This window comes from Rhineura floridana, chromosome 6 (assembly GCF_030035675.1).
Source record: "Rhineura floridana isolate rRhiFlo1 chromosome 6, rRhiFlo1.hap2, whole genome shotgun sequence".
Lineage (NCBI taxonomy): Eukaryota > Metazoa > Chordata > Lepidosauria > Squamata > Rhineuridae > Rhineura > Rhineura floridana.
The window spans coordinates 49,180,617-49,193,283 of NC_084485.1; the positions used below are offsets into that span (position 1 = coordinate 49,180,617).

General features: G+C 40.5%; 1 protein-coding gene across 7 annotated transcripts in view; it reads left to right on the forward strand.

Moving 5' to 3' along the window:
* The window catches only part of LOC133387280 (RNA-binding protein 12-like), an 80,062-nt gene that overhangs the window by 46,251 nt on the left and 21,144 nt on the right, over nucleotides 1-12,667 (forward strand). For all 7 annotated transcript variants that reach the window (XM_061631754.1, XM_061631752.1, XM_061631747.1 and 4 more), the window contains 4 exons: nucleotides 824-952; nucleotides 3,082-3,261; nucleotides 4,743-4,817; nucleotides 10,939-11,010. In XM_061631754.1, coding sequence (XP_061487738.1) covers nucleotides 824-952; nucleotides 3,082-3,261; nucleotides 4,743-4,817; nucleotides 10,939-11,010 — 456 coding nt within the window. The remainder of the gene's footprint in view (nucleotides 1-823; nucleotides 953-3,081; nucleotides 3,262-4,742; nucleotides 4,818-10,938; nucleotides 11,011-12,667) is intronic.

The window sequence follows — 12,667 nt, forward strand, 5'->3', positions numbered from 1 at the left end:
CTTGCTGATTTGGGACTGTTGATGCATTTTGAAATATTTACATTAAAATAGAACACTAATGAACTATGTGGTTTGAATGTTTGCTAGTTGGTATATTTTAAAAAAACTAGAGCAGTTTCTCTTATTTTGTATATGAAAGCAGTTTGGTGTAGGAATTAGCATGAAAACAATATGCAGTTTTTCATGTTTGGCATTTGGTCCATTTCTGTGTTGCACTGCATGTTCTTGCAGCAAAACATACATGTGAACAGTGCATATGAAAATTGTAATTATGTGTAGTTTTCATGCTAGTTTTTAAGTAGATTTTTTTTTAACTTTGCTATATGAAGTAACTATGGTATTAAATAACATTTGGCCAAATCGTTCTTCGGGAGTAGATAACTTTAAAGTAGGCTTTTGAGGATTACTTTTTTATTGTACAGTAGGGCCCCACTCATACGGCTGGTTATGTTCCGGACCCCCGCTGAAAAGCAAAAACTGCTGAAAAGTGAAACTCATTTAATAGAATGGCCCGCAATGCCCAAAAACTGCCGTAAAAACGGAACAAGTGCCGTATGAGTGGGGCTTTAGTCTAATTGCATCTAATTGAGACCGCAGCATTAACAAAGCGCCGTAAAGTGAAGCACCATAAAGCGGGGCCTTACTGTGTTCAGTTATATGGTCCATTATGACCGGAGGATATGCAGCAGTCCTAAGAAAATATTAGGAAACTACTGAAATTTGCACAAGACATATTCTGTAGATTAGTCATGATTCTATGAACATTCTTTTTTATCATGAACTTAATCACTTAATAAGCATTCTGCTTTCACTCTGTTTACAGATGGCTCACTGTGTGACAAAGGTGGAACTGTCCATATCCTGTGACAATCTGCTTGATAAAGATGTTGGCTCAAAATCGGATCCGCTTTGTGTCTTGCTTCAAAATGTTGGTGAAGACCAATGGAGTGAAGTAAGGAATTGTTTGTAGTACTTAGAAACATGTCAGACGTTGGCAAAGCCTGTTGGCATGCATTGGTTCTAAATATATTTGGAGATTTAATTTTGATAAAATTAATTCTAAGGATGCATGCTTTGCACGTTTAAAAAGTAAATTATCTAAATGACCACAAAATCTTTTTATTTGCTCATTCCATTTTTTAAATTACAGGGCTTTTACTTAGCACAAGCTTTTCAGTGTTTATCAAATATTTTAGTCTTAATTGAATTTGGTATTTCTTGCTAATTCATTTCTTGTGGCTTTTCGTTGGCTTTTGGCTTCAAATATACTCTTCATTTGTAATGTTGAAAGTTGCATTATGATATTAAATCACTTCAGTGCTACTCCTTGAAGTTGCATTTGAAGACAATACATCTATAGTTGTCCCAAAGATAACATCATGTCCAGCTGTTTCCTCACCCTCCACTCCTCTTTTGCTCAACATCCAGCCTGAAAAAGAGTTCAGGAGAAATCAAAAGCCTTTTCACAACTTTGACATTTTGGTTGTTCCTAACAAAACTATTACTTTTCTGTGGCTTGTAGAATTTTTTTATAACGAACAACCATGGCTGTCTACAACTTTTGTTAACTTGTGTAACTTCTGCACATACTGGAAAGTTCAGTAATTTCTGCCAAATAAAAAATGGAAAGATCGAAGGCAGTATTTTTGTAGAAAATGTAGACTGTTTCATTTTAAAGACTACATACTAGCCCAGTTCACATGTAGTGCTAAGCATGATCAAGCAAGCATGTGGGTACACAGAGCAACATTTGCAGCAGCTTTGCTTCTCCCCCAGTCCTCCTGCTGCCACCCTGTCCCAACTTAGCCATGGTTTAGCTTACTGTTACATGTGAACCCAGCCTCATGGTTTGTCTCCTCCATACAAGCCCTGAGCAACAAACCAAGAAGAAACCTTGGGTTACAGCTTATGGTTGGTTTGGAGCAAGACAAATCATGAGCCCAGGTTCACACAGAATGGTAAATCAAACTATGGCTTAGCTCTGGGTAGCACAACAGGAACAAGACTGGGAAGGAGCAAAGAAGCTGTGATTTTTGCCCTGTGTACCTGCATCCTTGCTTGTTCAAACTATGTCAGTTTGTGTTACATGTGAACCAGAACAGTTTATGACTCATACCTACAGGAAAAGAGCATCAGTGTTTTACTTTGGACCTGAATTAGAAGATAAGTTTGAAAGATTTGCATCCCTGAACAATTTCCCCTGCCATGTGCAGCCACAAAGGAGTATTACATAGGAAGCTGCCTTATAGGGCTGTCACCAGGCAATACTAGGCCCTTGGGCGCCAGCCTGCCCTGGGCCTATGGCGCCTTAGCTCAACATCCCTTCCCGCTGCAAGTGGTGTGGGATTAATAAACCTGCCTGCATGTTCCACCTACCTCTTGCACTGTGTGAAAAATGTGCATGCATAGCACATATGCCTGCTAGCAACCAAGATGGTGGTGGCGCATCAGACCCTTAGGGAAGCCTTCACCACCATCTTGGGTGATGGCAGCATATGTGTGGAGTGTGCACAGAGTTCACACTGACGGGAGAGGTAGATGGGACGCGCAGGCAGGCATATTGAAGCCCACACTGTCTGTATGAGGGGATGCCTTGGAGCTTCCTCTTTGCAATCCACGGCAGCATTGGGTTGCATGACCTGACACTGCCGTGGAACGGGAGCACCACCCTCCCTTCAGGGGCCCTCTTTCAGGGACCAACCTGGCTGGCCTTTGGCACCGGGCCTGCTGCCTTATACCAGATCAGACCATTGGTTCATCTAGTTCTGTATTATCATCACTGACTGGCAGTGGCTCTCTAGAGGTTCAAGCAAGAGTCTTTTCCAGCCTGATGTGGAGATGCAGCCAAAGCTAAACACTTAAAATTGCATAACTTTCACTAGATCATGCCTTTAATCAACAGCTTTATTCCCAGTGGTTTCAGAGAGAGAGAGAGATTTTTAAGAATGTGCTTAAATCTTTCCCACTGAAATCAGGAGGACTTAGAAAGTATCTATTTTTGGATGGATCACACCTCTAGTTTTCTGTTAAAGCATGTGAGTGTTAAGCAAGATTTTTCCCTTTCTTGTTGTGTTGTTACAGTTGGATCGAACTGAAAAAATAAAGAATTGCCAGAATCCTCAATTTTCTAAGAAGCTGCTGATTGATTATTATTTTGAGAAAGTTCAGAAACTGAAATTTGGTATATACGACATTGATAACAAATCATATGACTTAAACGATGATGACTATCTTGGAGGGGCTGAGTGCACCTTGGGGCAGGTACTAAAAAACAAGTATTGCCAAATGCTGTGTAATACAGTAATAAAGTACGAGTTAGTTGTACAATTTTATTTTGATTTTTTTAGTTACATAAATGAAAAGAGGAGCTAATGTACCAGAAACTTTAAATTAAGGGTACTTTCATCTTTTTTGGGGGGGAGGTGCTTGACAATGGCTGTCAGTCTTACATTTCTAAAACTAGTTAACTTGTCTACTTCATTGTGATTGCTGCATATGAAAATACTTTCATTACAGTGTTATTCTCATTCCCACCAGTAGGCTTGAAGAAGTCATTGACATGGCTAATGTATGGAAACTCTCAGTGTAGTGCAGGGGTGGCCACTCCGTGACTCTCCAGATGCTGCTGGACTACAGCTCCCATCATCCCAGACCATGAGCTGTGTTGGCTGAGACTGATGGGAGCTGTAGTTCAGCAACATCTGGAAAGCCACGGAGTGATCACCCCTGGTGTAGTGGTTAAGGCAGCCTTTCCCAACCAGTGTGCCTCCAGATGTTGTTGGACCACAACTAACATCAGCATCAGCTAGCATTGCCAATAGTCAGGAAAGATGGGAGTTGTGGTCCAACAACATCTGGAGGCACACTGGTTGGGAAAGGCTGGGTTAAGGTGTTGGACTACGACCTGGGAGACCAGGGTTCGAATCCCCACATAGCCATGAAGCTCACTGGGTGACCTTGGGCCAGTCACTGCCTCTCAGCCTCAGAGGAAGGCAATGGTAAAACTACCTCTGAATACCGCTTACCATGAAAACCCTATTTGTAGGGTCGCCATAAGTCATAATCGACTTGAAGGGTCAGTAATTCAGAATGTGTGGCATAGCTTGGCAATACAAGTTTCCCCATTCTCACAGGTGGTAGCAAATGAAATGGGGGCAGGGCAGCTTGTAATAGATTAATGTCATGCGGTAAAGGGGAACAAGGAGGAGAAGATAAGGGACTGCTGTGGGTGGTAAAAGCTTGTCAGCCATAACATGTAGTTCCTGCCTTGGAGGTAGGCTGAGTGATGTAACCTTTTAGTATATTGGTCTGTGACTTTACTTGATCCTTACTGTGTTTGGTCTGTAATTTTAAACAATGCATCCTGACGCTTCAGGGAAAGGCTAAAGATTCAAATGTTTAAATAAAAGTTAAAATCTATTTCTCATGGCGCTTTTATAAATACATTGATATGTATCTTCTCAAATGGTTTGGGGAATCAATAAAATTTCACTGTATGTAAATGTTACAATGGATTGCTATCACTGATGTCTGTGGTAAAAATGTCTATTATGTTGACAACACGTTAAAAGGCTTCTTGTTGGCAATTAAATTTCTGCCTTCAGGTTTGTTCTGGAGATGCACATAACTTTATATTGGGAATGGCTAATGAAGCTCAGATTAGCAATATAAAACCTCATAGGGTAGAATATATCACTTTATGTGACTTTTATAATGTATATATAGCTTTCATTTATCTTCAGATTGTGTCAAGTAAAACACTTATTCAGCCTTTATTGCTGAAGAAAGGAAAGCCTGCAGGAAAGGGCACTGTTACGGTAAGAAACTCATTTCTGGCTTGTTTAAGCTTCCTGCACCACTTTTTTTTTACAAGATCTGCTTTTGGGAACCCTTTAAAATCCTAGCTGGAAATAAAACTTATGATTGATTTCAAAATGATTCCAGTTTTAACAGAAAAAAACAGATTTTTTTTTAGCATCACACTATAAAAGACACAGTTTGATACAAACACTGTTAAAATAAATTGGACCTGACAATGTTAATTTAAATTATTCATTGGACTATCAAGAATCTCTGAAGGAGAAAAGGTGAAATACTGGCTCATAGCAGAAGAGAAAACGAATCAGAAACCAAAAAATGCCTAGGTGAAAATACTGGGCTCGTAGTATATAATGGAAGTGGGCCAATGTATCTGTTCTGGCTCGCTTGCACTGGCTTCCAATATGCTTCTGGGCCAGATTCAAAGTGCTGGTTTTAACCTATAAAGCCTTATACGGCGCGGGACCACAATACCTGCTGGAACGCCTCTCCCGATATGAACCTGCCCGTACACTACATTCTACATCGAAGGCCCTCCTCTGAGTTCCGACTCATAGAGAAGCTCGGAGGGTGGTAACAAGAACTAGGGCCTTCTCAGTGGTGGCCCCCGAACTGTGGAACAGTCTCCCTGATGAGGTGCGCTTGGTGCCGACGTTACTATCTTTTCGGCGCCAAGTCAAAACCTTCCTCTTTTCCAAGGCATTTTAATCTAACTTAATCTAGTTTTAACATGTGCTGTAACTGTTTTTAGTTTTCTTACTCTCTTATATTGTTGTTGTATTTTATTATGGGATTTTATTGTATATATTTGTATTTCTTTGTTGTACACCGCCCAGAGAGCTATGCTAGTGGGGCGGTATAAAAATTTAACAAATAAAATAAATAAATAATCACAACAGCTTAATAAAGTCTGCTGTTTTCCCCCAAAAATAACTTTACAAATTATTGTTGTTAAATTTACTACCTGCCCATCACCAGTCGGTTCCAGGGTGGATCACAACAATACAAAATACATTATTAAAAACAGTTTAAAATAAATCAATGTTTTAAGTTTATTTATTTTACTAGATTTATATCCCTCCCTTTCTCTCAGTAGGAGCCCAGGGCAGCAAACAAAAGCACTAAAAACACTTCAACAGATCATAAAAACAGACTTTAAAATATATTAAAACAAAACAACCATTAAAAACATGTTTAAAAGCTTTAAAACATCTATTTTTTAAACAACATATTAAAAAGCAATTCCAACACAGACGCAAACTGGGATAAGGTCTCTGTTTAAAAGGCTTTGTCAAACGCGGGGGTTCACAGAGGCATGCAGCTAACGAACAGATAAGGCCAGACCATAAATCTGCCAGGCAGGATGAACCAGGGAGTCAGCCAGCATGTTTTACCATTTGGGAAGCGCCAAAGGAGGAGCCAGAGAAGTCCTTAAGGGGAGTCCAAATGTCCAGAAACCAAGAGATCCGATCAGGCAGGGCAGGATTCAAGGCACAGGTTTAACAGGAGAGCTGGAGTAATGTCTGCAGTAAGGCTTGACGTTGACTCTAGCAAGGAGTCTCCCTTTCCTTCCAGCCTTTTGTACTCTGCATGCTGGCCAGGTGCTTCCAATCAGCCTGTGTTTTTTCGAGCTCTCCTGCTTCTTAATTGCGCTGATTGCCTTTGTTGCTGCAACACGTGTTAGTGTCTTCTCTCTGCTGAGGAAGAGGCAGCCTCCTATTCGCTTCCTGATTCTGACAGGCAGGCTCCCTCAGGAGCTTGTCTCTGGTCTGGTGAAGGGTCCTGGGCTGTCTCCCTGCTTGTCCCCTCTCCTGGGTCTGTGGTTTCCCATTCCTCTTCCTTCTCAGATGAGTCCTCTGAGGGGGCCATGACAGGCTTGTTGAAAGAGGAAGGTCTTCAGTAGGCACCAAAAAGGTAACAGAGTCTAATATTTAAGGGGAGGGAATTCCAAAGGGCAGGTGCCACTGCAGTAAAGGTCTGCTTCCTGTGTTGTGTGGAAAAGACCTCCTGATAAGATGGTATCTGCAGGAGGCCCTCACTTGCAGAGTGTAGTGATTGACTGGGTATATAAGGGATAAGACAGTCTTTCAGGTCTCCTGATCCCAAGCTTTGTACACTAAAACTAGAACCTTGAACTTAGCCCGGTAGCTAATAGGTAGCCAGTGCAATTCTTTCGCCAGCAGGGTGACATGTTGGCAATACCCTGCCCCAGTGAATAGTCTCACCGCTGCATTTTGCACCAACTGCAACTTCTGGACCAATCTCAAGGGTAGTCCCACAGTATGACAGTGTTAACTCATGTGTCAGGAAAAAGCCATCTTGGAGCAGAATTAACCCTAGGATGAAACTTACTCCTGGCACCCAACAGACCCTGTTATCCCTTTGTAATAAATCTTCTTGTGTATGCAGGAACATACAGACCTCTTTAAAAAACAAACTTAGATAAGTGATATGAAATTTATCATACAGGCAGAATGCTAAGGGTTTCCCTGTCCTATTTTGAGAAGCTGCTGAGGATAGAATGCGCTCCGGTTAGCTTAGGCATTTTGTAGTTTCACTTTCCCATTCATTTCAACAGGGCTAAATCAGACCCTTGATAGCTAAACATATATTTTTTTAAAAAAATGAGAAGATGAGAGGAATTAATTGCCGCAGGACAACTAATGTCATAACTGTTGGTGTATGCATGTAGTATGAAGTGATTCAATTTGCTTAAAACAAATTTTTTTTGCATGTAATTCAAACAGCTGTTGGGGTCCACAGCAATCCCATTAGCACAGGAGGGTTAAGTACGTAGGAAGTGAATTAGGGTTGCCAGGTCAAAAGCATCCCAAACCCTGAGATTTCAGGGGAAGATCTTAGTGATGCCATAGGGGGTGTGCCCTGGTGATGTCATGGGGTGCCCTGGTGATGTGATGGGGTGGACCCTAGTGATGTCAAAAATTGGAAGTTAAGATAGAAATCTTAGCTAAATGAGGGTCTTTCCAGGTCCAACTGAAGTGACAGGGTCATTCCTTCTTACCTGCTTAGAGATCCTGGGTAAGGAACATTTAATCTAGCCTACTTGCTTCTGGCAAGAAGGGTTTAAGTGCCCTCAGGCCAGGCCAGTAACCAGAAGGCTGTTGTAGGAAGAAAGCCTAGTGTGGTGGAGATGTTAGATGGGAGCACTCAAGAGTAAAGATGGATGCCCCTGAAGGCTGCAATTCTAAACACACTTACTAAGGGACTAAGCCCCATAGAACTCATCAGGACTTACTTCTTGGTAGATATTGTTAGGATTGTGCTGTTAGTAAGGCTTGACTAGGAATCCTCTGCAATGATATCCATATCCAAGCAGGGTTGGCAACCCCCTACCTGGAATGCCCTGCCTGCCTTTTAACATGGCTGCTCCAAACTTGTTTACAGACTTGACCTTTCACTGCAGAGAGAGGTTTGAGAAATGAGTAAGAGTTAAGAGGATTCTCTGCTCTTTCCTGACTACTCTGTGGGCTGCTATAAACTCACTTTGACAGCCAACCCAATTCCAGTGAGTAATAATTGAGAGAGAAAACACACATGGTTTGGTCTACCTTCACAGCCAGTAGATTGGGAACAACAGCAATTGAAGCGACACTTCCCAGTATGTGAATTCTCTTTTACTGCTATTGGGCAAGAAACAAACCATCATGCAAATAAGGTGCATCATCACTGGGTTTAAGGGGGTTGAGCTGACCACATGGAACCATTGTTGTTGCTTCTATGGATGTAAGGGAGTAAGATCAGTGGTAAATGAAATGCAAATAGAAAAAGAAAATAGAAAAGACAGTGATGATTTCCTAAATGCAATATCATACCAACCACAACAAGATTTCTGTGAGTAAGACAGAAAACTCAGTATCCCACAACCAGTCAGGGTCCTACACTTTGGAACTCCCTGCCTATTTCCATTAGGCAGGCACCTTCATTGTACTCATTTTGGCTCCTGCTAAAAACATTTTTGTTTAGGCAAGGCTACCTAGGCAGGTAGAAGCTGTTATTTTTTTCCTGTTTTTAACTCATTGTTGGTTTTATTATTTTGAATGTTTTAATTCCTTCTATAAACCACTTTGAGGTTTTTTACAATAAAACAGTATATAAATGTTGTAAATAAATTTCTGAGTCACTGTGCTCCTTGGGTCTCTTTCCTCTTATACTGAGTTAGGCCATTTGGTACCATCTAGCTCAGTACTGCTGACATGAACTAGCAGTGGCTCTCCAGGATTCCTGGCAATAGCCTCTTGCAGAGATTGAATTTTGGACCTTTACATGCAAAGCATGTGCCCTACCCCTGAGCTACAGCCCTGTTTAAAAAAGTATCTTTTAAAATTGTTCTTTTCATTTCACTAATGAATGCACAGCATACTAGGGCAGATCCACATGATACATTTAAAGTACATGAATCCCACCACAATCCTGGGAATTGTAGTTTGTTAAGGGTGGTGGGAACTATAACTATAAGGGAGAAATTACACTTCCCAGGATTCTTTGGGGGAAGTCATGGTCTTTATATGTGGGTTGGATGTGCTTTAAATGTATTATGTGGATCTGCATTACTTCCTAAAATTTGCCTGCATATAGATCATTTTAATTAAATTTTAAAATAGAAATAAGATACAAAGTTTACTGGGTGACCATGGGCTATGCGCCATCTCTCAGCTTAATCTGCCCCTCAGGGTGAAAACATGACCACCACAAGGTGCAATCCTATGCATGCTTACTCAGAAGTAAGTCCCAATGTATTCAGTGGGGCTTACTCAGACAGGGAAGCATGCATAAGACTGCAATTCAGTGATGAGGAACTTTACTCACCCAGTCCAAAATTCAGAATTGTGCCACGTTCAGCTGTTTTGCAAAAGTTTTATACTTGTTTTATGGTTATTGGATTTTAAATGGCTTTATTTCTGGTTGTGAGCTGCCTTGGTTTCCAACCTTACCTCACAGGATTGTTGGAAAGACTCCATACACACATCCCATATAATAGTTTATTGTCAAAACCAGTTGGCCATTGCAGAGCATTCTTTTAAAGTATTAGTTTCCTGCCAAGTAAAAGCAGTGACAGCTAAGTAAGCCTTGCCTAACTGCTTTTAAAAAAAGAATTGGAGGAAGACAGAAAGATTTACAACACAATCCTTATCTATGTTCACGCGCAAGTCCCATTGATTTTCAGCACAGTTCTAACACGTCTACTCAAAAGTAAGTCCTACTGAATTCAATGGGATTAGCTCCCAGGTATGTGGAATTAGCATTGTGTTTTACTCCCAGAAAAGCTTAATATTGGGAAGGTTTTCAAACAGGTTATGAATAAGACAAATAAATTATCCTCTTCCAGTGCAATTTAAACTTGTTTGACTACTTAATTAGAAAAGTATAACACGGCAGCATGTACACTTTTTAAAACTTTGTTCAAAAATTATTTGAAAAGTAATTAAGAAAACCCTGCATGTACACTTTTATGCCTACCAAGATTCTGCTGTGATCTTCTGTTGTAGTGCAATCCTATGCATGTTTACTCAGAAGCAAGTCCCAATCCTGTACAGTGAAAGTACTCTTTTATGTTGCTGAAAGCTATATATTTACTGAATTCCCGATGTGAGACAAACAGGAAAAGGAACCTGAGTTTAGCTACTGCCTGGGGGGGTCAACAAATCTTGTCAATCACAACCCTGACTTCTCTTATTGGCTAAAACCCTGAAAGGGCAGGGATTAGAGCAGTCGGTACTAACAGAAGATGCAGGGAGGTGGTAGCTGACATTTTGGTTTATATCTTTTGAACCAGACCACTTAGAAGCATAATCTTTTTTAAATGAAAGCTAAGAGTCCAGAGATTAAGGTGAGACACCCAGAGACCCGGAGAGGACCCAAAAAAAACCTGGAGTCTCTGGATGAAAACCGGACACTTGTTAACCCTAAAATGAACACTGCTGCTTCACATGAATGTATTTTGAACATATTAGCTTCATATATTTCTCCTTTGGTTAAATTAATTTTGTGTACTTGATTTATAATTTGTGTGTTTGAAACACTTAATTTTACAAACAACGCAATCTTCACGTTAAAATACTTTGAAAACCACACTGATATTACTTTCCCCTGAATTTTCAGATTTCTGCAGAAGAGATTAAAGACACTAGAGTTGTGTCCATAGATGTTGAAGCTCGGAATTTAGACAAAAAAGTAAGTGACATCTAGAAAGTAACTCTCTTTCCAATTCATTCAGTACATGATCTGAGAAGAGTTATAGTTGCATGTTCTTATATATATAGTTATACATGGAATTAATAATAGGAATTCAGGTGTTAAAACTCTGGGAGACTGTCAAGGCCAGTACTTCAAGCAGTGCAGACCCCTCAAGCAGTGCAGTCTCTTGCACTGGTCCTGGAGACAATGATTTGTAGTTCCTTATATCTTTTTGAGTGACTTTTGTTCCTGTGTAATACCATTATAGCATATCTTTGTAAATAGGGGTGTACCTTAAAAACCAATATGCTGCACATGGATGCTGAGGGGAAGAGTTTGCTCCCACAACCTAGCAGAAGGGAAGAATAATTCCCTTTCTGTTTCCCATTTAAGAATGAAGATGCATTCTGCACTTTTCAGTCACCAAAATGAGCAGTGGTAAATACCATTTGGGAAAACTACTGTAGTTTTCATCTCTCTCTTAAGTTTTCTTAGTGATATGCATCCTTAATAGTAAGCAGTCTGAAAAATTATCTCCAAGATACATTCAAAGATTGCTTTGTAAGCATTGTTTAGATATCATGGGAATGAGCCTTGAGCTTGTGAGTTCCCCCTCTCTTCTTCTGATGTACCCACAAGGAGATTAGAGGTTTTTGTTTCCATTTTTAGCTTAACTGTGATTTACTGTTGTGTCCAAACTGGGGCAAACTGTCTTAACAATGATTTGGGGAAACAAAGTAACTTCAAACCATGGTTTATGGTACTGGTTTGGTTTTCTGAAACTAGCAGTTGCTAAGCTGTGTGCCCGCTCCCCAGATGTTCCTGGGCTACAACTTCCATCATCCCTGACAATTGGCTATGCTCTCTGAGGCTTCTAAGAGCAGGGAGTCCAACAACATATACAGCACCACAGGTTAGCCAACCCTGCCCTAAACCATCATTGAGATAAATCATAATTTTGGATGTAACAACCTAAGCTAATTGAAAATCTAAGTAAATATTCCATTCTCCTTGGGGTCATGCTGGGGGTGGGGGCACATGAGCCCAAGGCTCATACACATAGCATTAAACCAAAGTTTAGCACTGAGTCTAAACCAGATCCTATTCTAATATCTCTATTAGACACTGGAAAATACCAATATATTTCATTTGTAATTATTCTATGCCTCTTCTGTACAGGAGTATTGCTTATATAGTGACAAAACCTTGGGTTTTATATATCTCTTTGAAAAGGAGTACCAGCATCAAGACGTTCTGTTGAGGTGTTCTGGTGTAGTACATCAGTATGTCTCTGCATTAGAGGGCCATGAGATTAACCTAGAATTTGAATGTATAATGTTCTGTTTGCAAGAAGGTGCTTGGGCAAGAGGACCAAGTGCTGTGTTTTGAAAATCTTGGGGAAAGGGTTAATAGTGACCTACATTTGTTAATGTTTGTTGACAACGAACATCTTAGAAGAGGAAATGAGAGAATATAGGGGATGTAGTAGTGGTGGTTTGAATAGATTTCACAGGGTACAAAACCATCAAGAAGGAAATGGTGGAATGGAGAAAACCAGTGGGATACGGTTATCCCTGGATATAAACTATATCGGAAGGACAGGGAAGGACGTATTGGTGGCAGAGTCGCTCTATACGTGAAAGAAGGCATTGAA